At 33.5% G+C, this 24,959-nt stretch overlaps 4 protein-coding genes and 1 non-coding gene across 5 annotated transcripts; 2 read left to right on the top strand and 3 right to left on the bottom strand.

Moving 5' to 3' along the window:
* Positions 1-1,545: 1,545 nt before the first annotated feature.
* On the top strand, positions 1,546-3,854 carry LOC106347875 (probable pectate lyase 22). Its single transcript, XM_013787486.3, has 4 exons — positions 1,546-1,766; positions 2,025-2,771; positions 3,178-3,316; positions 3,427-3,854. The coding sequence occupies exons 1-4, from the start codon at positions 1,639-1,641 to the stop codon at positions 3,652-3,654; spliced, it is 1,242 nt and encodes a 413-aa protein (XP_013642940.2). The 5' UTR covers positions 1,546-1,638; the 3' UTR covers positions 3,655-3,854.
* On the bottom strand, positions 3,798-6,434 carry LOC106347877 (BRAP2 RING ZnF UBP domain-containing protein 1). Its single transcript, XM_013787489.3, has 11 exons — positions 6,081-6,434; positions 5,887-5,995; positions 5,699-5,813; positions 5,513-5,610; positions 5,275-5,381; positions 4,906-5,155; positions 4,744-4,797; positions 4,455-4,598; positions 4,305-4,369; positions 4,158-4,212; positions 3,798-4,077 (listed from the first exon to the last, which is right to left on the bottom strand). Exons 1-11 carry the CDS (start codon positions 6,389-6,391, stop codon positions 3,925-3,927), a joined length of 1,461 nt encoding a protein of 486 aa, XP_013642943.2. The 5' UTR covers positions 6,392-6,434; the 3' UTR covers positions 3,798-3,924.
* A 6,662-nt stretch (positions 6,435-13,096) lies between these two features.
* Positions 13,097-15,033, top strand: LOC106347872 (BTB/POZ and TAZ domain-containing protein 1). The gene is made up of 5 exons (XM_013787484.3): positions 13,097-13,352; positions 13,444-13,583; positions 13,686-13,989; positions 14,090-14,415; positions 14,647-15,033. Exons 1-5 carry the CDS (start codon positions 13,221-13,223, stop codon positions 14,834-14,836), a joined length of 1,092 nt encoding a protein of 363 aa, XP_013642938.2. The 5' UTR covers positions 13,097-13,220; the 3' UTR covers positions 14,837-15,033.
* Positions 15,034-19,070: 4,037 nt separating this feature from the next.
* Positions 19,071-19,142, bottom strand: TRNAT-UGU. The gene has a single exon. It is a non-coding gene; the product is annotated as a tRNA-Thr (tRNA).
* Positions 19,143-19,237: 95 nt separating this feature from the next.
* On the bottom strand, positions 19,238-20,966 carry LOC106351858 (probable inactive purple acid phosphatase 29). The gene is made up of 3 exons (XM_022687517.2): positions 20,538-20,966; positions 19,905-20,302; positions 19,238-19,828 (listed from the first exon to the last, which is right to left on the bottom strand). Exons 1-3 carry the CDS (start codon positions 20,911-20,913, stop codon positions 19,373-19,375), a joined length of 1,230 nt encoding a protein of 409 aa, XP_022543238.2. The 5' UTR covers positions 20,914-20,966; the 3' UTR covers positions 19,238-19,372.
* Between the last annotated feature and the right edge of the window lie 3,993 nt (positions 20,967-24,959).

Genomic DNA, 24,959 nt, shown 5'->3' with positions numbered 1-24,959 from the left:
AAAAATGAAATTTGGATTTATTTCATACGGCAACCAAAAACTAATCTTGTGAATTATGAGGCCGAGCTTTAATCCACAACTCTACAAAAAAAGATTACTAGTAAGTTTAATATCCTAATATTCAGGTTCCATTTTATCAAAAGTCGTAAGTTTAATATCCAAATATTCAGGTTTCAGTTTATCAAAGTCGTATGATATTCTACGGAAACCAATGTAAAATTCTATATTAGGGTAAAAAAAAACAAGATGGTTCATGAAATTCTCAATTCTGAAGAAGGATAACCTTATCTAATTTTCATTATTCTTTACAAGATCATAAAATGCTAACTGGTCGAAATTTACGATGAAAATATGCAACTACAAAGCAAGCACAGTACTAATACTTAATTCAACCGCAGTTTAGCCTTCTTCAGCATTGAGAATTTCATGAACTTTGTATGGTTCCAAGTTTAGTCACACGAGAACAGAATAATATAATATCGAACATGTTTGTTGATCATGCTAGAAATATCGAATGAATGTCCAAAAGTTTCTAAATAAGTACTGTTTTTTAATGTTGAAAATATCCATAAATGATGTTAGTTTATTTTATGCATAAAAATCGGTAGACTAAAACTCCTGATTGTTGTTATGGTCGTACTTAATGTTGAAAATATGGAAAATAGTTTTTTTCATCAACGTAAGTGGTGGCTAGAGCATCTCGAGACAATAATAAAAACCGGATGTAGCAAAATAAAATGTCGGTGACTGAGACGTACAATTATATAAGCTGATAAAGTGTTCTACAAGATTATTAAAGTGTGGATGATATATAATGATGCAAATAGTTTCCATGTGCATTTAATTGTCAACACATTTTACACCAACCAAAATTTTCAATTATTCGATATGAAAAGATGTTATAAAAATTAATAAGCAAAATGTATTGAAAGATTGGCCTTCGAGCACATGGTTCAATGGTCCCAAAATCAAATCCCGGTGTCGGTTAAGTTCTCCTATTATGTTTTCTTTGGTGTGGCTGTTCTCTAATGTAGTTCTGAACAATAGGGCTTATAAATGATAAGTTCACCCGTATTACTGAAGTACACTAACACTGTTGACTCTTGGGGGCCATCTAATAGTGTTCACCAAGATTCATCTTTAAGTTCGTTGAGATTTAATTACGAATTCTCTTTTTCTCTATAAGCCACGTGACTCATTGCTCTATGTCACCTGCATATTTGTATATTGAAATGTACTGGCTCAACCAGTTTGATTTCAACTGCTATAATGGTTGAGATCATTATATTAACAAAGATGATCGGATCAGTGTGATGTTTAATGCATACATGTGAGAGTAAGTTTTGTTATTCGAGATTAGATTTTGAAACTTCATTCATTTCAAAATAGTGCACTGATTTCCTCTCTATATGATTTAGGTTGGTAATTTCCATTATAACACAGGGAAAATCATTTGATAGATAAGAGGGAAAAAAATTAAAGGCTAAGAAAAGTGGGTCCAATTAACCCCAACTTGCATGCGCATTAACTCACTCAAGGTGTTCATGTGCTATATAGCCTATATGTTTCTTTGTCTTTCTCCCTTCACGCATATGTTTCGTACTAAAACCTTTCAACTTTATCAACAACAAGAAGCCAATGAACACAATGCTAAATTCCTCACATGCATCCTTTGCACTTATCTTTCTCTACTGCATTTTCTTCTTCGCACTCGCTTTGTCCTCGCCAGTTTCCGACCCCGAGCTCATCGTTGAGGAAGTCCACAGGTATTGTAACACAAATGTACAATCTTTATGAATACTAATGTTTGTGTAAGCTTGAAATTTTTCTTTAAAGGTTTGTTTTAAAGTTATCTCCATGCAATGGTGGTTTCGTTATTTTAATCTAATCGTAAACTGGCTTGTTTATTTGCTGCATTAGCAGTTATATGTACGTCCAAGAATAATGCAAATATGCTATTGTATAGTTGATGTGAAATCCTCTTTCTAACATATATCGTGGATGTTAATTGGTTGATATTTTAGGAAAATAAACGAGTCTATATCAAGAAGGAACTTAGGATACTTTTCGTGTGAGACCGGTAATCCGATCGACGATTGTTGGCGATGCGACAAAGACTGGGAGAAAAACCGGAAACGGTTAGCTGATTGCGGAATCGGTTTTGGAAAAAACGCAATTGGTGGTCGTGATGGTGAAATTTACGTGGTCACCGATCCAGGAAACGATGATCCAGTAAACCCTAAACCGGGAACACTAAGATACGCAGTCATTCAAGATGAACCTCTTTGGATCATATTCAGCCGAGACATGACGATCCAACTAAAAGAAGAACTCATAATGAACTCTTTCAAAACTCTAGACGGACGAGGAGCATCAGTCCACATATCTGGTGGGCCGTGTATAACCATACAATATGTGACAAACATCATCATCCACGGTTTACACATACATGACTGTAAGCAAGGTGGGAATACTGACGTACGAGATTCTCCAGAGCACTACGGGTGGCGGACGATATCCGACGGTGACGGTGTTTCGATCTTCGGTGGGAGCCACGTGTGGGTTGATCATTGCTCGCTCTCGAATTGTAACGATGGGTTGATTGATGCTATCCGTGGATCGACGGCTATAACGATTTCTAATAATTACTTGACGCATCACAACAAGGTTATGTTATTGGGACATAGTGATACGTACGAACAAGACAAGAATATGCAAGTCACTATCGCTTTTAACCATTTTGGAGAAGGCCTCGTCCAACGAATGCCAAGGTATTCATATGATTTACTTTATTTATTTATCAAAAAAAAATATATATTGTTTTTTAGTATACCTATATTTGTTGATATATATGTAGCACAAACTATAAAGGTCAAGTATATTGTCGGTGGACATCTTAAAAGAAAATAGCAAAGCCAAAATACAACTACTGCATTGAACACTTAATAATTATAGTTTTTTTTTTTTAATAATTATAGTTGAGTTGAGTTATTTTAGCAAAAGATATTATAGTTGAGGTAATATTTGCTTCTTCTTTTTTGTCACAGAGTTAATATTTGCTAATATTTTGATTTTATATGTGAATCACTGCAGATAGTTTTTCTAGAATAAGTAGAGTGTAAATTTTGATTCTAACAAAGTAATGAAAGATTATATTTACATAATATATATATTTAGGTGTCGACATGGATATTTCCATGTGGTGAACAATGACTATACACATTGGGAAATGTATGCAATTGGAGGAAGTGCTAATCCTACCATCAACTCTCAAGGCAACCGTTTTCTTGCTCCTGATAACTCTTTTAGCAAAGAGGTATGTATTCCATTTTTTTTTAATATTCAACTTTAGTTAAATACAAAATCAATGTGATTTGATTTCATTTCATTCAAACTTATTATCACTCATGGTTTGGGGGAAAATAGGTAACAAAGCATGAGGATGCTCCCGAAAGCGAATGGAGTCATTGGAATTGGAGATCCGAAGGAGATCTAATGCTTAATGGTGCATTCTTTACACTTTCTGGAGCTGGACCAACTAAATCGTCAAGCTATTCGAGAGCCTCAAGCCTAGCTGCTAGACCGTCTTCTAATGTTGGTGAGATAACTATATCATCTGGTGCACTCAGCTGCAAAAAGGGTTCCCACTGCTGATCATAGCCCCACCACCGTGTATATGTGTGTGTGTATATATAATATAATGAAATCAGCATTTCAAAGAAGGGTTGATTACATTTTAGTTTGGACGGTGTGTCGGCAAAACTCACTACTATAAAACACGTTTACTATATAGTGAATGAGAGAACCAAAACCAAAAGTTATTTCCTATTAAAATCGTATGTTTTTATCTACAATAGTACTCTACACCAATATTAGATCAATTTGGACAACAAACAAAAAGCATAGCACAAAACCGATCTTCACTTACTTTCTCCGGTTGGACTTCTTCTTCTGCCTTCTAACTGGCTCCTGGTTGATAGGCACTGGTAAGACGGTTCCTTCACGTATACCATCCGAATCTGATGACATATTCTTCAACGTTTTCTGAGCTTCAACAAACACCCTTATATCTCTTATCTGTTACAATTCCATTACCATCACTCGTTAAATGTTAACAGCAGAAAAAAGTAAACCCTCGGTGAGTATAGAAGCTTTACCTGTTCTTCAAGATCAACTATAGTCTCGTCTTTTGATCCTATCAATGCAGCTTCCCTGAATAAACACCAAAAGTCAATTGTTTGTTTACTATGTATTATGATGTTCGTTTATGGTAAACATATTTAACAAGAGAAAACATGTTGCACCTCTCTTCTATTTCCTTGGCCTTCTTCCGCCAAGTATCCTGCTCTTTTATAAGCTTTCTGTTAACCTGAACATAAATTTTAGTAGTTTGCAGAGCATAAGGAACCCTTTCAAGAATGGAACAATGGAGAACAAGGCCTAGAGAGTCTCACCTCAGTGATTTCAGTTTTTTCCTCTTCACATTTTTCAATCTCATTCTGAAGCTCCTGCATCTTTTTAACAACAGTCTGCTCAACTGCTTCGGCAATACTACTTTCCTGCTTGCTTCTCGCCTCAACAATGAGAGATTCATAGTACTGACGAAAGACATCATGATCGTGATAAGTAATTGATATCTCTTTGCATAGATATACCACGACACGAGGTGGCTACAAGTCTACAACATCATCCTCTACTAAAAGCTTGTTCATATATAAATTAAGAAGAGACAGAAACACTTGCCTGACGCTGTGCCCTCAGCTGACTTGCAAGAAGATCATTATACTCGGTTACAATCTGTTCCACAAAAACTTAATCAGACAACTAATAAAATCAAGAAAGCCACTGATGTTTTAAGATTCATTTTATGCAGAAAATTTTGATGAAGGGTGATTGAAATCATACTGAATCGACTTTGCTGTTGAGGATGGCACCGCTAATCCCTGTATCCTCACTACACTCGCAAAGACCACAGTCCCCTTCGTGTGACAGACAGCGGTTGTTCATCTCTACCGACTTTCCATCTATTTTTGAATGGTTTAACCGATGAACATAGTTGTCACCAACATAATCCCATATTTGTTGTGTCCGCAAATCAAGAGAATAGCAATGATGCGTTTCTTTCCAATGCCTGATAGAGTGCCCTTCCTTGTATCTACAGTGGGAAAACATCACAGTGAATGAAACTTTCACCTCTGAGTAATATATAGAGATGTGTTCACAATTTCAGGTTATCTAAATCTTTTACAAACGGAAACTCAAAACAAGCATTACCTTCCACAACCTAAGAAGCCACAGACAAGGCACGCCCATACGTTGTCTGTTTTTCCGCAAATAGAACAGCTTATTATATCATCTTGTTGTTGACACAATCGACAAACCTATAAAACGAAAATTAGCATGTGTTAGAACATGTGCCCAGGTATTTGTAACGAGCTGGATGAGTCAAGATTCATCTTACGCCACAATGGTCAAAGATCTAAGATATGGAACAAGAAGGAGAGCCACTCACCTGACATGACAGATAAGTCCATTTCGAAGTGCATGAACACTGAAACGAGTGATCACAAAGAGTGCTGAGGATGCCACTAGTATCAGGATCTAATCTCTCTGCATAAGTCAAATTCCAAATACTCAAGTTAAACAACAAAAGTAGCTAAATCAAACTTAAACCGTTTTCTTTAGCACAAACTCTCACCAAGACATATTGGGCAAGTAGGCAACTCGGTGAATCCAAGAGGTGAAGAAGCAGCAAGCTCATCAAACTCAGTGTGTTCCACCGTAAGTACATAGAGAATATGGCAAACCTCAGCCTAAACCCACAAGAAAAACGCTTAGTTCCATGCAATGAACTGAACAAAGAATGTCCTTTCCATGTTCTAATACCTCAGAAGGAGCATACTTTCTCCCATTCAAGTTCTTGTGGAACCCATCCGCTCCCGCTTGATCCGAAAGTGTGATCAAAACACTATACCGATCTTCCATTGCATCGTTCCTAAAAGATTTCTCAAGAAGAGCCAAATCAGCCAAAAGGTTTTAGCTTTTTGTTTTTCCTGAGTTCTTGCAAAGTGACTACTCACCTGATGAAGAGGATCTGGGAGACATGTGCGATTTGGGAATCACAGAAGCGGATGAAATCGAGGGAGGAGAGGTAATTGGGGACAGCGACGACAAAGAGAGTGGTCGATCGGGAGCTAGGGTTTGGGAGGGAGCTGTGCGAAGAGTTACGGTAGAGATGGATGAGGCCTTTGCGTTCGGTGAGTTTGAGAGACGGGACGAGCTTATCGGGACGCTGAGATCTCCTCGACGGCGCGAAGCTGAAACCGGATTCTTCGTCTTCGATGGAGATTGGCTGCTCCGAGTCAACCGAGTGAACTCTTAGGACGAACATCGTGTCTCAGATCACGCAAGCCGTGTGATTCGCGAGAAGCGGTGGTTCAAGTAAGGTTGCTATAATGGGCCTTATGTAGTTAATGGGCCCTTTTAGGAAAATCAGAGCTCTCTTATCCTTTTTTGTGGGGGTAATGTTCGTGAATCCAACATATTTGTTTTCATTTTAACCAAGTTCAAAGACTATTTTAAAAGGCTAGCACTACCCGCCAAAATGAAAGTTTGTGAACGGCACAAAGTATTTTATTTTATTCTATATTGTTTTTGTTGAGTTCTAATAAAATTTTAAAATCATATCCAATTGTCATCAAAATAAAAGATAGGAGAAGAAAAAACAACAAAAGATAAGCGTCTTTTTTTTTTAAGATAAGTGTCTTTATCAACAAAAGAAGAAGGAAGATAAGTATATTCAAGTATTAAGGACTCGGTACCGGGGCGTGGTTGGTTCCAAAGATAAGGGAGGATGGTGAGGTCAATGGTCATCCCCGGTTTTTGAGTTGGTCAACCCTTTTGGTTTTATGTTCTGATTTTGAATTTTAAGTTTATAACTATATATGTGTTACCCATGTCTTTTCCTTTTTAGTGTCAAGACTTTTAGTTCAAACATCAACAAAACCTTTTTTGGAGAATATAGAAATACACATATAACATCACCTCCAATAAAAGAATCACGAAATATCGGTGACAATTTTATTTATAGACTTTTGTCAATGCACACACATTTTGTGGATATCTACTAACGGTTATTATAAGTACATTGCTGATTCATGATGCTTTGCTTGCAAGATACAAATCTATCCAAAGTCCAAACTCAAAAGATAAGAACATGACACATCAATCTCTAGTGCTTCAAAAGTTCCAAGTGGAATATAACACATCATGGAATATAAACTGTTAAGTTATATTTTACTTCCAAAATGTTAGTATATTGGGAAGAATCTTGCATGAAATCATCAAATCCATTAGTTTATGTTACACTTTTCACTTTTTTCATGTAAACTTATCCACAAGTTTTGGATTATGTTGCTTCGTTTTCTTAAAGGGTCATTTGTGAATACTAAAAGCCGGATCGTGATTAATATATTGAACATATACATACATGTTGAGTTTTTCTTTAACATACATGTTGAGTTACTGAAGAAAACATCCCAACATTAACTAATCAACTATGTAAATATTATTTAACGAAAAGTGCACATAAACTATACTAACTCATAATTAAGCCATACGCAATAGTTAGAATGGTTATGGCCCTATGAGATGTCTACAATATTAGTCAACAAGGAATCTAAATTTTTTTGAAACATATGTTATAGTTTTGGATCCGAATACGTTTAGTTATTCAGATTCCTGTGAAGGACTTAGATCCGTGTCATCATATTCATATTAGTGGCTAAACTTGACTGCTATGATTGAATCAGATTTGGCTGCCGCCATACGCGGCGAACTTTCTTTCCTTCTCCGTGATTAACATCTCTTTAAACTCCTTTGATGCTCATGAATATGACCAACCATTTTTGTGATAATTATATTAAAAATGAAACAACAAAATCCAGTGGCAATAATGAATGAATAGGAGAGTTACAAGTGGCCAGACAAGAGGGCATGAAAGTGGATGAGGATAAACAGCCACGTAGACGAAGAAGTGGCTCTTGGGAAGAGGCAAGGGTCGGTTTACTTCCAATAACCGGCCTTTCTCAAGTTAAAATAATCATATTTCAACTCTTTTTATACGTTGCAAGGCAAACTTTTGGACCGGTTTTACACTTTTTCCACGTAGGATCAATAAAAAACATATCATCCATGACCTTAACCGGGACAAAAGTAACACTATTGTATGGTTGTCATCCCAAAAAGAAAACACTACAAAGGCAATATTATTAGAAGTCACTTTTAGTGGAAATTTAAAAGTAATTTGTGGAATATAATATCGGTGTATTGAAGGTCCAGTTCAACACATAATATATTGCCAAAGATCTGTTGGTTAGATCCTGTTGGTGTAGCTTTTTAGGAATATGAAAATATATTCTTTAACAACGTATTTTATATGATGTGTTCTTGTTGTCTTAGAAGGCAATGCGGCTATTCGAAAATGTTTGAGCCATGTTAGTTCCACCACGTGAAAGTTTTATAAGAGTGTGTTAAATAAATGTATCTTTTCCAATGATTTTAGATACATATGAGTTCGACTTCAGTGATGTGTCTGTGTCTAGTGGAAATATGTCATGACTCTAATCTAAAAAGATATGAAGATTAAATTTCCAAAACTTTTGTGAATTTAAGAAGAAAATGTATTTTACCTCATGAATAAATAATCTAGATGTCTATGTATATTTGTATTATATGTATTAGAAACAAAGTTTGTCACATCCGGAATTAAAAAAAATCTTAAATAATATATACTAGGTTAAGATCTGCACCTTGCGCGGAATAAACATTATATATATATATATATATTATTTTATATATTATATGTTTATAATATATTATGAAATAATAAATATATATTGAATAATTAAAAAGTCATTATCTTCTACTTATATAATTAAATTAGTGCGAACATATAAATAAATTTTATAAATCAAAAAAGTATTTTTTCTATTTGATATGATATATAATTAAATTTAAATGATAGTAACATATATATGATATATTTTAATATTAATATTTATTAGATGATACTTTTTGCTCATATTTTTTTATCATTTGTATCTGTTATAGCAAAAAGTCTAAATTAGTGGTAACAAAATTTTCATTGTGGAATTAATGGTTTAAGTAATTTATAATATTTTCAAAAATTAAGTTGTCAATATTTTTTCAAATTTTTTTTATCAAAAAATGTTCAAAGTAAATTTCAAAATTAAGATATTTATGTATTTTTATATCGCATATAGTTTAATTTAAAATGATACATATATTTATATACTTTTATTTTTGATACTTATGAAATGAGACTTTCAACTTATATTATTTTTTTAATTATTTGTATCATGTCATAACAAAAGTTTTAAATCATAGATCACAAAATTTGAATGTTAAACTTTTAACAGTTTTAGTAATTTATACTCGTTTTTAAAAATTCAAAATATAATATATAAATAATTTTTTTAATTTTCATTATATGGTTACTATAACTGTTTAATTTATTTTAATAGCTTAAAATTAAACAAATATAATTATAATACACACTTATTTTTATCAAATCTTTATTATTCAAAATCATTAATTGTCATATATATTTTAGCCACATTAGGCAATTCCGTAATCTTATTTAAGGAAATAATGAAGCACATTAATAATGTATTTATTGTGGTTTAATAAAAAGTTTATTATATATTTAGATGAACCAACCTATTTCTCTAAGGATTCTAAGAATCATTCTATTGATGACACGTGGCTACAAAAAAATGTTGCAATGCTTCTCAAATGATATATAGGGGATACGAGAGATTGATCCATCTATTATCACTAATTGATTGAGGTTGAAAATTCATCCAACTTGATAATATTTTTGTCAGTTTATTTAATTTACTATATTTTGAGTATGATTGGATGATACTTTTAGCGTAACAAAAAGTAGAATAATTTTTTTAACTCTCGGTTCCACCAAATTGCATCCAATTCGATGGAAAGATAAAAACTAAAATTTACTTTCTTTCTCGCTAATATCTCTTCTATCTCTTACTCTTCCTTATTCAAGCGTAACTGGGAGTAACATTAATATTTCATATTTTTTTTCACTCAATTACTCTATGTTACGCTATATGTTTTACTCTACATTTTACCAATCAGACTTTTTTTCTTTGTCCACACTAATCTATATTGTTCATTTTCGCTGTTCCCGATGGTTTCTGTGGTTGAGCTCTTTGTGGCTTGTTCTCGCTGGATTCTGAAGCATAGGCGTTATGGTCTTACATGTTATGCTTATTCGTAATGGGAGGATTTTGTTACCTATAAGGTTTGGTAACGTTATGTCAAAAGGATGTAAGGAGTTTGTTGTAGCTTGGTTTGGTGGTGAAAATTCTAGAATTTACACGGTTGCTGTTCTTTGCTTTTTATTAGTGCTGTACTGCTGTTATGCTGGTTTTTTATTACATTGTTTTATTAGTATGCGAAGAAATCTGTTTTTGTCGGCTTTGGTTTCAGGGTTAACTCATCTCACTAATGTTGTATCTTGAATGTTTCAACATAAGTATTCTAAAGTGAAAACAAAAATTGTTCATTTAAGTTTACCACATTTCAAAATGTAACAACATAGCCATCGCATTTAAATCATGTATATAAGGGGGAAAGGTGCCAATTTCGACCCCAACAATTTCGGTCGTGCCAAATACGATCCAATTAATTGATTAGTGTCAAATACGACCTCAATTCAATTATACTTCAAGAAAACTATCTGATATTCTTCAAACGCGCCTAAATCTAACTTGACTCTAACAAAAGTTAGTTAACCGTTAACAATATAAACGACATCGTTTTGATATACGAAAAAAAGTGCCAATTTCAACCCCAATAATTTTAGTTGTGCCAAATATGACCCGAACAAATGGTCACTGCCAAAAACGACCTCAACTCAATTATAATTTAAGAAAAACTATCCAAACTTCTTAAAACATGCATAAATCTACATTGACTCTAACAGAAGTTAGTCAACTACAAACAAGATAAGACGACGTCGTTTTGATATATATATATTAAATATGTTCATTCCATGACTTAAACCCGTGCTTGAATACCTTTTTAAAGGATCACACTAACAACTAGATTAAAGTAACTTATTGAAATATTCTTACAAATTGAAATTATATAAACTACTATTCTTCTTCGTTTTATCCAATTTAAAACTTTGGTGATTGGTTTTATATATTTTAGTTATTTTTTAATATACCTAATATTTTGTACAAGATATCTTAGTGAAAGAAAGGTAAAAGGCCTCTTGACATTTTTGAACAACATATCAAAATATATAATATTAACTTTGAAAAATAAAAAAAAATTCACTTAATTTTAAAACTTTAAATAATTTATATAAGAAAAATAATTTTAAGTATATTTAAGTTCTAATAATTATAAATATTTTATTATTTATATTTAGTAAGATATAAGTTTATTAAAGATATGATAAATAAAAAACATGTTAAAGTATTTATATAAATCAGAAAAAATTATCACCAAAATTTGGATGAAGGCGGCATTCTACAGAAATGTGAACCAACAACACATAAATGTACATTGATTCTAACAGAAATTAGTCAACTACTAACAAGATAAGACGATGTCGTTTTGATATATATATATATATATATATTTATATATATATTAAATATGTTCATTCCATGACTCAAACCCGTGCTTGAATACCCTTTTAAAGGAGCACACTAACAACTAGATTAAAGTAACTTATTGAAATATTCTTACAAATTGAAATTATATAACCTACTATTCTTCTTCGTTTTATCCAATTTAAAACTTTGGTTATTGTTTTTATATATTTTAGTTATTTTTTAATGTACCTAATATTTTGTACAAGATATCTTAGTGAAAGAAAGGTAAAAGGCCTCTTGACATTTTTGAACAACATATCAAAATATATAATATTAACTTTGAAAAATAAAAAAAAATTCACTTAATTTTAAAACTTTAAATAATTTATATAAGAAAAATAATTTTAAGTATATTTAAGTTCTTATAATTATAAATATTTTATTATTTATATTTAGTAAGATATAAGTTTATTAAAGATATGATAAATAAAAAACATGTTAAAGTACTTATATAAATCAGAAAAAATTATCACCAAAATTTTAAATTGGATAAGATGAAGAAGAATAGTAGTTTATATAATTTTAAATTTGTAATAATATTTCAAAAAGTTACTTTTATTTAGTTGTTAGTGTGCCACTTTAAAAGGGTATCCAAGCACGGGGCTGAGTCATGGAATGAACCTATTTAAAAAAAAAAAATATATATATATATATATATCAAAACGACGTTGTCTTATCTTGTTTGTGGTTGACTAACTTCTGTTAGAGTCAATGTACATTTATGCACGTTTTAAAATTTTTGAGTAGTTTTTCTTAAATTATAATTAAGTTGAGGTCGGTTTTGGCACTGACCATTTGTTTGGGTCATGTTTGGAACGACTGAGAGTGTTGGGGTTGAAATTGACATGTTATTGCTTATATCAAAATGATGTCGTTTTATCTTGTTAACGGTTGATTAACTTCTGTTAAAATCAATGTAGATTTAAGCACGTTTTAAGAAGTTTGAATAGTTTTTCCGAATTATAATTGAATTGAGATCGTATTTGGCACTGATTAATTGTTCGGATCGTATTTGGTAGGACGTAAATTGTTGGAGTCGAAATTGGCACATTTTCCCGTATATAATGAGATGATTTGATATATTAAATCAGAAAACAACATTCTATAAATCCGATCTAGGTTAGTGTTAAAGATAACACCTAATTATTTAATGACTCATCATGACTTAGATGAGAGTAGATACAGTAATATACAGATCCCGAGACACCTCAAAATACAGTTCATTATGCTAATTTCCAATTCATTTTAATTTTAGGTTACAAAAGAATACAGATAATCAAATACGCGGGTGGAGTGGGGTAAGACAGAAATAAAAGATAAGAGATATTTATTAAATAAGAATTCCACGTGTATGATCGAATCAAAAAGGGTAGGCTTCGTCGAGCTGTCTATAAAATCGTCCAGAGATGCACCACCTCCCCTTCAAGCTTCTCCATCAATTAAATTTAAAACCATCTCACAAAACTCTCTTTCTTTCTCTTAAACGAAAGTTGCTACATAGTCACGATGGCAATAACCGCTACTGAAAACGACGGCGTTTCTTTAATCACCGACAAGATTTCGTATGATCTTGTGGAAACTGATATTGAGATCATCACTTCCGGTCGCCGTCGTATCCCAGCACACTCCGGTGTCCTGGTAAGATTATTTACTTCTTTGGCGTGTCCGACTTTTTTTTTTTGGTATTTTGGTGATAATTTTTGGTTGTGTTTGAATTTGAAAAATGCAGGCTGCCGCGTCGCCGGTACTAAAGAACATCATCGAGAAGCCGAGGAAAAGCCACGGCGGATCATCGAAGAGAGTCATCAAGATTCTCGGTGTTCCATGCGACGCCGTTTCTGTCTTCATCAGATTCCTCTATTCTCCCAGGTTCGTATGGTCAAATTTTCAAATGATTTTTTTCTCCTTTATTATAACAAGTCAGAGTAAAATTACTAAAATAACCTTTCGTGTATTTCTAATTTTCCTTAGTTTGACGGAGGAGGAGATGGAAAGTTACGGAATCCATCTACTGGCTCTATCACACGTCTACATGGTGACTCACTTAAAGCAAAGGTGTACGAAAGGCGTCGGCGAGAGAGTGACGGTTGAGAACGTGGTCGATGTTCTCCAGCTAGCTCGGCTTTGCGACGCACCAGGCCTCTGTCTCAAGTGTATGCGTTTGATCCACTCCAAGTTCAAGACCGTTGAACAGACCGAAGGATGGAAGTTTCTTCAAGAAAACGATCCTTTTCTTGAACTCGACATTCTCCAATTCATTGACGACGCTGAATCGGTAACAAATCTAAAAGCTCAAAACGTTTGGTTCTTGAAAACCTCTGTTTTAGCCCTGCTCTTACCATGGTTAGTTCTTTTGTGTGATTGATTACTTGCAGAGGAAGAAACGAAGACGGAGACACCGAAGAGAACAGAATCTTTATATGCAATTGAGTGAAGCCATGGAATGTATAGAACACATATGTACCGAAGGTTGCACGTTGGTCGGACCATCGTCCAACTTAGACAACAACAAGTTAAAAACCGGTCCATGCAGTGCGTTCTCTACTTGTTACGGACTACAACTTCTGATACGTCACTTTGCAGTTTGCAAGAAACGAGTCGATGGCAAAGGTTGTATTCGTTGCAAGAGAATGATTCAACTCCTTAGACTTCATTCTTCAATCTGCGACCAATCTGAGTCTTGCCGTGTCCCACTTTGCAGGTGACATATTAGAATCATCATTACCCCATTTTCTAGAATGTTTCTGTAAAGTTTTTAATTTTTGATCGTAAATCACGTTTTGATTTTTTCACTTTCGGCGCCAATAATAATTGTGGTGGTGACCTACTTGTTAGATCATGAGTCATGATCAGACAGCTTGAAAAAACTTTTGTTTTTAAAGATATTTTAAAAGTTAGAAATCTAATTTCGTATTATTGGTGATTGGAGTAGGCAATTTAAGCAAAGAGGAGAAAAGGACAAGAAAATGGTTGAGGACACGAAGTGGAATGTTCTGGTGAGAAGAGTTGCATCTGCTAAAGCTATGTCTTCCTTGTCTCAATCGAAGAAGAAGAAAAGTGAAGTGTTATTAAAAGAAGAAGCAGAAGATTTCATCAGAATCAGGAAGACGAAGTTTTTTTGAATTCTTTGTTTTTTTCGTAGAATATATTATATTATATATAATGAAACTATTGTTAGTAGTTCGTCTCTCAGACCGGTTGATTGGGTTAAATTTGTCGATGAGTAACCCTTTTAATATGTTGTTTGTTTGATTGTATCTTATATATAAACTTGTGTATTATTGTTCGTTCACGAATGAAGTTTTAAATTTTTTATAAATTGGAATTTGTTTAGAATACAAATTTAGTTGCAAGAACAGTTTGTCTCTATCCCTCTCTTCATTCCGTCTGGGATCCGTTTCTAAAAAGTCTAGTTTCAAACATTCGTTTGTCCACTTCTACAATATAAAATTTTAGTATGTTCTGATCTAATATTTTTAACATATATTTCAGAAGAAAATTCAGTTGGGGCTATACAATAGAAATTTGTCCAAATGGATAGAGATGTATGTATCGCAAATATTATTTTGTTGTGGCTGTCTTCTGTACAAAATTAGATGACCAGACTTGATTTGTATTTTTTTCAACCAAATCATTGATTCGTATTTGTTTTGCTAACTAAATCATTGATTTCTTGAGAACAAACTAGTCATATAAAAATTAACATTGATTTCATTAGCATTAGCTAAACTCATAGAAGATCTAAGACATATAGAACATGCATAGATGGTTATTATAAAGTTTTCATAACCAAAGTATCAGCACACTGGTTATCAGACCGATTTAATACGTTTTATCATTTACAACACGCTTGTTGATTATACTAGGTGCTGAGACCCCGCGCAAGCGCGGGGCTGGTTACTTTAGTTATCAGTGGAGTGGTATGATTTACGGGATGTTGGTGTTGTTTAGGATTTGTGCAAATTAAAGAATAAAATTTATCGGAAGTAAGACAACAAAATTGATCTTAGCTTTTGACGATTAACTCAAGTTAGAGACATCTCCCAAAACAGAAGGAAAATTCAAAAAGTATAATTAAGGTAAAATATAGAGAATGTAAAAAGGGCCTAAACATGAAACAGAGAGCGTGGAACAACGGAAAGAGAAAGAGAAGAAGATGAAGAAGCTTACGTCATGTATATGAAATTAAAAAGACAGATATTGTGACAGCGCAACACCAACTTATTTGGAGGTCCATATCAAGTTATCAACTCTGTATATATTCGTTGTTTGAATAAATACTCAAAGTTTCAAACTACTTGCATTACAAAATTATTTTATTTTTTCAAAATACACATTATTTGCTAGTACTTGTTAGGGAGCTCAAGGACCGTAGTAGCATATATTAAAGCTACACTAATCTTCATCGCTAAGATCACACATTGTCTACATCCTCAACGTTAGGATATTCTAAGTAACATTTCTCCTCGTCTTCCTCGTCACAGGTTCCATCTTCATCTTGTAAACTCCAAGTAACCAACTTCCAAAACGCAGCACTCCACTTCTCTTCCCTCTTCAAGCTTAGCGGTGGTCTGTGATAAAATTCAGCCGTTGGATTGAAACAGAGCTCTTATATTGGCTTTGTGGTTCATAAGAGTTTCAAGAATGGTGAAACTGGAAGCATCGTGGCGAGTGGCTCCCCTTCTAAGGAGATCTGCCCCCTGTGTGAAATAGTTTAACAAAACATAAAGATTAAAATAGTTTAACAAAATATAAACGACGGTTGACGTTTTTACATTATTAAAAAGTAATTGTGGTTTTAAAATGTTTGGGCTCAAATTATGTTAGGCTCTATGTCTAAAACATGACTTGAACTTAAAAACTGAAAAAAAAAAAACGTTAGGTTATCTTTCTTTTTTTGTTTCTCCGTCGTCGGGACAGCATCACCTGTGGGATCCCTGGCATGATTAGAGCTTAAGTTTGTGAGATTGGGGAGCGATAATAGTGTGATGCGTTATTGAAGAGGAGTTTACTTACATCAGTTAGGCTTCGTCCGCATCATTCCATTGTCGTTGGTCCTCGGGTGCTTCGTCGTCGTTGGAATCTGTAAAAGAAAAGGTTTTAATTTGTTAAGTAAGATGTCTTTTATTTCTTTTAGATTCGGTTGCTAAAAACATAATTCATTCAGTTTTTCTGTTTTGTTTGGAGATTGCAGGGATGAAACCGTAGATCACAGAATCCTGTAAGAAAAACAGAGAAAAATCATTAGTTGTTCATAAAAAAATCCATAGACAAAACCAAAACAAAAAGATGAAGACACGTTTCATATATGAACAAAGATTAAGCAAAGCAGAGTTAAAGTGATAAAAAATAAGTTAGAAACAATCATCACCAGTTCATCGAGGAGGAGAATGGTGATGCCCATAAACTCTCCATTCTTGTTAATGTTCCTGGAATCCTAGAATCGGATGAGCCGACCAACAATGGACTGAGTGGACCTTCCAAGGCGGAGAGAGTTGAGGGTGGAGTAGGGAACGGCGGCTGAAGCGGCTGGAGCAGCTGGATAAGTCATTTTCGTGACGGATGTGAGAAAGTAAAGCGATCGGAAAACTGAGAAAGAAAAGTTCGAGACAAGATGAAGCTTTTACCTCGAGCGATTCTATATATATGAGAGCTCTGAAGGCGTTAGAGGAGAAACTAAGCGTTTGGTAGGCACAAAACGTGCGTAGAGCCTTAAAGATCGACAATAATAGCTGATTTCCGAAAGGGGAATCGCAAGCGACGAAGGAGATGGTGAAGATGGCGGCTTCCCTAATCTTCTTAGCTTTGTCCGTATCACCACTTTGGGCAGATACAAAGTCTAATAAACAGAAAATCAATAAGCCCAAAGCCCACTTTTTGTCGAAGTCCATTCGTTACCCATCAATTAAAAAAAAAGAGGTGGGATCCATAATGTTATATTAGTTTCCAACCTTTATAATATATATTAGTTTCGACCATCAATGTACAAAGTATCCTTTAGTGCAATGGTATAGTTGTGGTTGTTTATATCTCAATAACCCGGGTTCGAGCCACATATTTGACATTTTTTCACACTTTTAAGAAGTGGGACCCACAGACCGCTGACGTGTCGCCTCAGGAGGAGAGAAACTCCCTCATTATATAATAGATTATAATCTTCAAACTCCACATGAAAATATCCTAATTATTGTATAATAATCATAAAACTCGAGATTATATATGAGGTCGTTCTTTGTTTAAAATTCAAGTTGGATCTGTCCAATCAATCACAAAACTTGTAATTCTGAATGATAAAAGGGTAAATTGCAAGAAAGAAACAGAAATCCAATATAGAGATCAAAATTGACCAACTGGTCTTAGTGGTTGTTGTTATAGTGGGAGTTGATCATACTTGCTCATGCAGACGCAAATTATCAAAAAAAAAACATGTGCTATTTTGTTTCAGCAGATATTTGTTTACTAACTATTATTGAACTGGAAAAGGGGTAAGACGCGTGGGAAACAGGATCACCACGCAATGTGGTTTCGTGTCTGATGTCTCACAATTCAAGTCCTATTGATTAACTACCATATGAATGCAATAAGTAGAACAAGTATAAAACAAAACAAAGATTATTATTTTCTAAACGGTATAGGAATATCTTCGTGTTATAACAAAATAATTGGAGGGCTAAAACAAAGGTAAGACGACAAGAATGTGATAAATATCTTTAAAAAAAAGTTCAGGAAGATCGAGCGAGTTAATTACAGATATTTTCCCTCTATTTGTTCTTTCAATATAATAATTATATAAAATTGAAATGGAAACTGATGTTTTTGTGGAATATAGAAAATAACATTTATCTTGTGTTACAAAAAAAAAGAAAAAGAAAATAACATTTCTCCCTAACTTTTAGATGAACAACTGTCAGGAATAGTGGAGCCATGCAGGCTCAAAAGTTTTCATACTACTAGACCGGTAGAGACCCACACGAATAATTCTTATCATGGAAATAGAAGTGGCGCTAAAGATTCAAGCACGTATGAATTAAAGAAAAACAAAATTTGTTATAATCTGAGTTGTGAAGTCTTTGGCAGATAAAAGACTAGCGAATCATCAAGAATGAGAAGGTCAAAAATCAACGTTCAGATTTAAGAGTTTGAATAATGACCCTATTGAAGCAGTGAGAGAAGAGACAGATCTCTTAATAGTTAATACTAGAAATCAATCTTGTTAATGTTATTGGGTAATGTCATTCTCCCTGATGTTAATATATATGTTAAATCTATTAGGCGAAGAATGTATGCACTAATTTGCGTTGCCGAACTAGAAAATTAGGAATGAAGAAAAGCTGATGAAAGTAAAACTGAAAAAAGTGCCCACACGCAGGATCGAACTACGGACCTTCAGTTTACAAGACTGACGCTCTACCACTGAGCTATACGGGCTATTTGTTCGATATATAAATTAGGATTTTACAAAAATATTAAAGTGATGCTTAAAGGTAACTTAAGTTAATACGTCTAGCCGAACCAAACCAAAGTTAAATCTTAAACGGAAACAGTTTATTATATTCAAAAGTATGGTTATTTGACATCGGCTTCTACAAAACCCAATTTATTAATAATCAGATGAAACATAAAGGACATAGAGTCATAATTAAACGAGGAAAAACTGATCACTTTGGAGACCTGGTCCAAAGAACCTGCTCATCAATAACAGAGAGATGCTGATCATCAAGCCTCTTCCATGTCCTAATCGATTTCACATCTCCCCAGCTGCCTGTACCTTTCTTGTTCAAATCAGCAACCACAACTCTCGCCCTCCTCTGCCACCCAGCTTTACCATACGCATGATATCCAAACCCACCACCATAGCATAGATTCAAACCTTTGAGTTCACCACAAAAGTCATTGAGATGGTCGTGACCCACAAACACTGATTTCACATCTCCTCTAGTTACCAACGTCGTGAAGAAACCCGAGTTTATGGTAGCCGATCCTGTTTCTTCTTGTCTCACTCCTTTAGCGGCGTTCTTTGAGTTGAAGAACCAAAACTCCCGTAATGGAATGTGGAAGTAAGCTAGTCCTGGAGCTGCACCTTGTTGAGGATTAGGCTCTTTATTGTACTCCCTCTGGGACCATCATCAAAATCAAGATTCAGTGTTCAAGACCAATGAGACTAAACAAAACCAAGATTGATGATGATACCTGGAGACGTTTTGAAGTCTGGTCAAACCAGAATTGCTGAGAAGTTTTGATCCAATCATAACCTTTTATGTTATGAACACTAGAGTAGTCTCCACTGTCTAGAAAATAGAGATTGAGAACGGACTTGTTATGTAGACTTGACTCAGCAGCTCCATGGATTTGGAGATTGTTATTACCAAACCCATCGATGTAATGAGCAGCCTCAGGAGGGTTCACTTTAGACAAAGTGTTGGGAAGCTTCACGATATGTTTCATGAGTTCTTCCCGGGACAGCGTAGATTGTTGATCATGGTTTCCCAAAACAGCAACCCAAGGGATCTTAGCCGCAATCGCTGGAGCAAACGCAGCGTTCATGGACTTCACAGCGTCTTTAACATCAGATCCAAATATATTATCTCCTGAAAACATATACAAAACACTAAAAGAATCAATATCTATCTTCGGACGGTCCTATAATTTTGGAGACTACAGCCAATTTAGTAAGAGTTTATATATATATATTCTTAACAAATTTAGACGTTTTGATAATATGTAAAATTTTGAAGGCCATAGGGTCAATGCTTCACTAGTCTATGTTTGTTACCTTTAATTATGAGCAGAGAAAATTAGGATTTTATCAATATGGAATTTTACCGGTGAAGACGATGAGGTCAGGTTTCTCGGCGGCGATGACTCGCGACATGAAGGCGGTGGTGTTGAGGTCGGAGCAGTGTGCCAACTGGCTAGAAAGAACATTTTGACACCGAGTAGTCGCGCCGTTTGCGTAGTGCATATCCGCCACTTGCAGTATCTTGAACTGGCCGTTCACGCCGAAACTGAGTTTCCGACCTTGTGCTGATGCTGCAACCGGAGCTAAACAGAGACCTACCATAGACACGGAGAGAAGAAAGAAGTTGAACATGCTCGTTCTTTTGTTGTCCGCCATTGTTATGGCGCCCAAGAAAAATGATGAAGATGGATTTGGTTGTAGTCTAGTCTCACATTGCAGAAATGTTATAAGCAATTGCATGTAGGAAGAAGCCAAAAGGAAAGAACCCAAGAAAGATCATGGAAGACTTTTACTTTTCTTTTTAAAAAGACTTGTAACGTGTTTATACATATGATAAGTCAATGAGTCAATGCCATAAGGCCATTCCTTTAAAATTTAAATACACAACGATCACAAATGTAGCAATCTACATTGAAGATCAAATAAGAAAGGTCTTGTACGCTAGACTGAAGAAAACATATGTTACTACTGTCCATTCAACCAGTTAAAACATACGTAAGTGGTTATCCCGGTATCCGAGGCAATAAGGTGAATTTCATCTTCTAGGAACCGATAACACAATGATTTAAATTCTGGTCTGGTGGAACCAGCCGGAGTGATGAGTTAACTGAAATTAGTTAGGAATCTTCTGAAATTGTGTACTTATGTTCGAATGAGCTTGTATTCGGATCCATATTTCTGTATATATTATCAAAAACATTGCATACCAACTTTAATTAGCAATATTGTGTTCTTATAAAATGCATATGTTAGTATTTTCTATTTTTTTCTCTCAAATAGAGAAAGCAAACCTGTACTGTTATATAGGAGAAAAAAAACCCAAACCGAACCGAGTCAAACCAAACCAACCGAACCGAAACCGATTCAAACATAACCAAAGTCTATTTCAAATCATTCAGTTGAAGATTTCTCTAACCCGAATGGTTCAGTTTGGTTCGGTTTTAAACCGAACCGAGAAACCGATGTGTTTTTATAATTATTTAAATTAAATATATTAGTAATACCAATATACTAAAATTCTAATACTAAATCACATATTTTCTATTTTTCATTCATTAACATATATTCTTCTAACCTAATATGTAATCATCAAAGTATTTTTTTTTTTTTATAAAATAGAAAAGCTTGTATTCTTATATTCTTATATATGTAAACATTGATGTTTAATCTACACCTAAAATCTAAAGTAAATTTTATTAAAAACAAAAATTATTCTCCACAACGTCTCTTTCCTCTACGTTTTTCTCTACCTCTCCTGCATATGTTTCCTGCATCTAGATCTTTTTTTTGGTGTCAATTCTAAATAATGGAATCATGGGTTTAGAGTAGTAAAGATATATATAAATACTCGTATAGTTTGTGTATTGACATATACTAGTTATTGATTTGTTGCAGGCTTTTTAATGATATTACATGGAAGATGATTCATTGCAGGTTTTTTAATTTTAATGATATAAAATACATTACTAATGATGTTGGTTTTTTTCTTTAGTTAACTTTCATTTGTTTTAATTCTTATATACTTTTGTAACTTTTTAAAAGGTTTTTGTTTCAGTTTTATATTGAATTTAGTTTACATAGTTTATGTTTACATAATTTATGTTTTAAAACATAATTTCTCTTAAAAAAATTAAACTAAGAAGAACCTTATTAAACCAATCTAAAAAACAAACTGAACCGAATACAAACCCAACCGAATACAAACCGAACCGAATATAAACCGAACCGAACCAAACTAACTATGGTTTACTTCAGTTGGGAAAATACTAGAACCGAACTAATCAAACCGAACCGAACTCGAACCGAACTCGAACCGAACCGAAAAAATAACCAAAGTGTCCACCTCTACTGTTATATTCCCGCATTCCAAATTTCGTTCTCACAAGAAATGGGTGTGGAAAAGGCTAGTTAAACCTGTAAATTTTGTTTGGTCTTTTGTAAATAATAACATGATGCTTCATGTTAGCCTAAGTTTATTTGTACACAATGTACAGTCTTCACAACTATTCATAGCAGAGCCGGACTTAAAAATTATCAATACCACATTCAAAGATTACATTATTTTAAAAAGAAATTATAGTATACAAAAAGTTGTACAAACAAAAAAAAATCTGTAAAAAAGTTAAGTTTCTATTATTCTTATAAAGTAATAGTTTAAAATTGTCTTATAATCTTATGAAATAACTTATAAGTTATAAGTTATAACTTACATAAATTGTTTTATATACATGTTGCAACATTTAATTTTAAAACATAATAACAAATGAAGAATATATATATAAATATAATTTCTCACAAATTAATATATCACAATAAATATATTATTAAGTGAAGTCTTTATACAAATTGAAGTTCCATTAAAATATTTTAAGACAATGTGTTTAGATCCGGCTCATATTCATCGATCGTTTATTGCAAGCTATCGCTTCTCCTCCGCATGCTTCGTAACTTATCAAACTTGTGACATGGCAATAAAGAAGTTTGAGCATAGTCAGTTTTTTATCTATAACTTTTCTTGAATAATCAAGGGCATCCGGAGGGGTGAGATCTAACCGATTAACCTTCTAAGGGTCACCGGCACCAGACATCACTACCGGCCTTGACACCAAGCTAACCAAGCCCTCGCTTCTGGCTGCCAATTTTATGACAATTTTTCGGCCACAAAATAATTAATGTTCTTATGGCCTGGTGGCAAGTTAAATTTATTTTTGTATGTCCTAGGTTCGAACCTCTAACATGTATTTTACGAATTTTTTTTTCAAAACATGTGCAAACTAGCCATAAAGAAATTCCTTGCTTGCAGCATTAGAATAGTCAGGAACGGCTCTGCCAGACATACATAGTTGTTCGCAATAAAAATTGGATATTCATATCGTCTACTCACATAAACGGACATATTTAATATGATAGATTTTGAACTCGGAATATTTAGCATTTTTTTCAAATTCACTGTACCATTTAACTGTGTTTTTATATATATAACTTAACTTGCATGTCATTCACTTTCATTTCGTGTTCGGTTACCTTTGCAAACAAACTTATTGCCTGTTGCACCGCTTTAATTATGAGCATTAATGAGTACAAAATAGTCACTAAGCGTAGAACATTAATGAAGAACGAAGTGAGAAACGTGAATTTCACCGTTCTGATACCATATTAGAGCTTGAGCTCAAGAAGAGTTTGTTACTTACGATGAAAGAAAATGTATTTACTCAAGTTGTTGTTTACAGTGTACTTTACAAGTATTTATACTAACCGGTTTGTACAAGTTAACCATGGGTTCAATACATTTGACTTAATAACCAATATCATACTCTAATACCTTCTTAACTTATTTAAGTGATGATGATCAAGCAAGGTAACTTAACTTGTAAGGGTATGTTCATTTCACCATCCATATGATCCATCTTGATGGAGTTGAGATTATTGTTCGTTTAGACTTAAAATTACGAATCATCTGAATGATTCATCAAGATAAAATTTAAAATTTTAGTCTAAAATGAGTCTATTTCATTGAAATAAGTTTAATTGGTGTATCTGGATATATATGAACTTGTCCAACTAACAAATGGTGAATTTACTCATATTCTGATAATTATTTACAATACAGTTTATATACATTTTGTGTCAAAACCACAAAACATATTTATTGCCAAAACCGCAAAAACATTTTTTCCACCAAAATCATATTTTATAATTGTTTTGATTAATTAATAAAAAATAATATAGCTAAAAAAGAAAATATGATTAAATCAAAACAAGAGTATATAAGTCATTTGGTTACTAAACTCATCTAAATGAAAATGGAAATGACAATAGAACATAAACTCATTTAAATGATCAATTTTGATGAATTATTTGGATGGAAAACCGAATAGTCCAAATAACATCCAAATGAATCATTTAACTGGATCATCTAAATAAAACATCTGAATGGGCAATGACAAATGGACAAACGAACATATGTCTAACTAAAGTCGAACCAAACCAAAGTTATTCTGAAAGGCAGTTTTATTATAGTTATAAGTGTGGATTATTTGGTTTCCGTTTCTACAAAGCCCAAATTATTAATCAGATGAAACATAACCACATAGAGGATGTTCTCGCTTTGCTTTTTTCATATATTTAGCATTTCAAAGGAAAAAAAGACATTGATAATATAGATTTCTTTTCTTTTATTATTTTAGATGCTGAAGAACAAAAAAAGTACGTAAACAAAATTTATAATGGACTAAACTAATTATCAATTTATGGAACACGTTTATTTGTTTTGGTGATAATTCAGG

Source organism: Brassica napus, chromosome A6 (assembly GCF_020379485.1).
Source record: "Brassica napus cultivar Da-Ae chromosome A6, Da-Ae, whole genome shotgun sequence".
NCBI lineage: Eukaryota > Viridiplantae > Streptophyta > Magnoliopsida > Brassicales > Brassicaceae > Brassica > Brassica napus.
The sequence above is the reverse complement of the archived record's forward strand: the minus strand, read 5'-3'. Positions and strand labels throughout refer to the sequence as shown.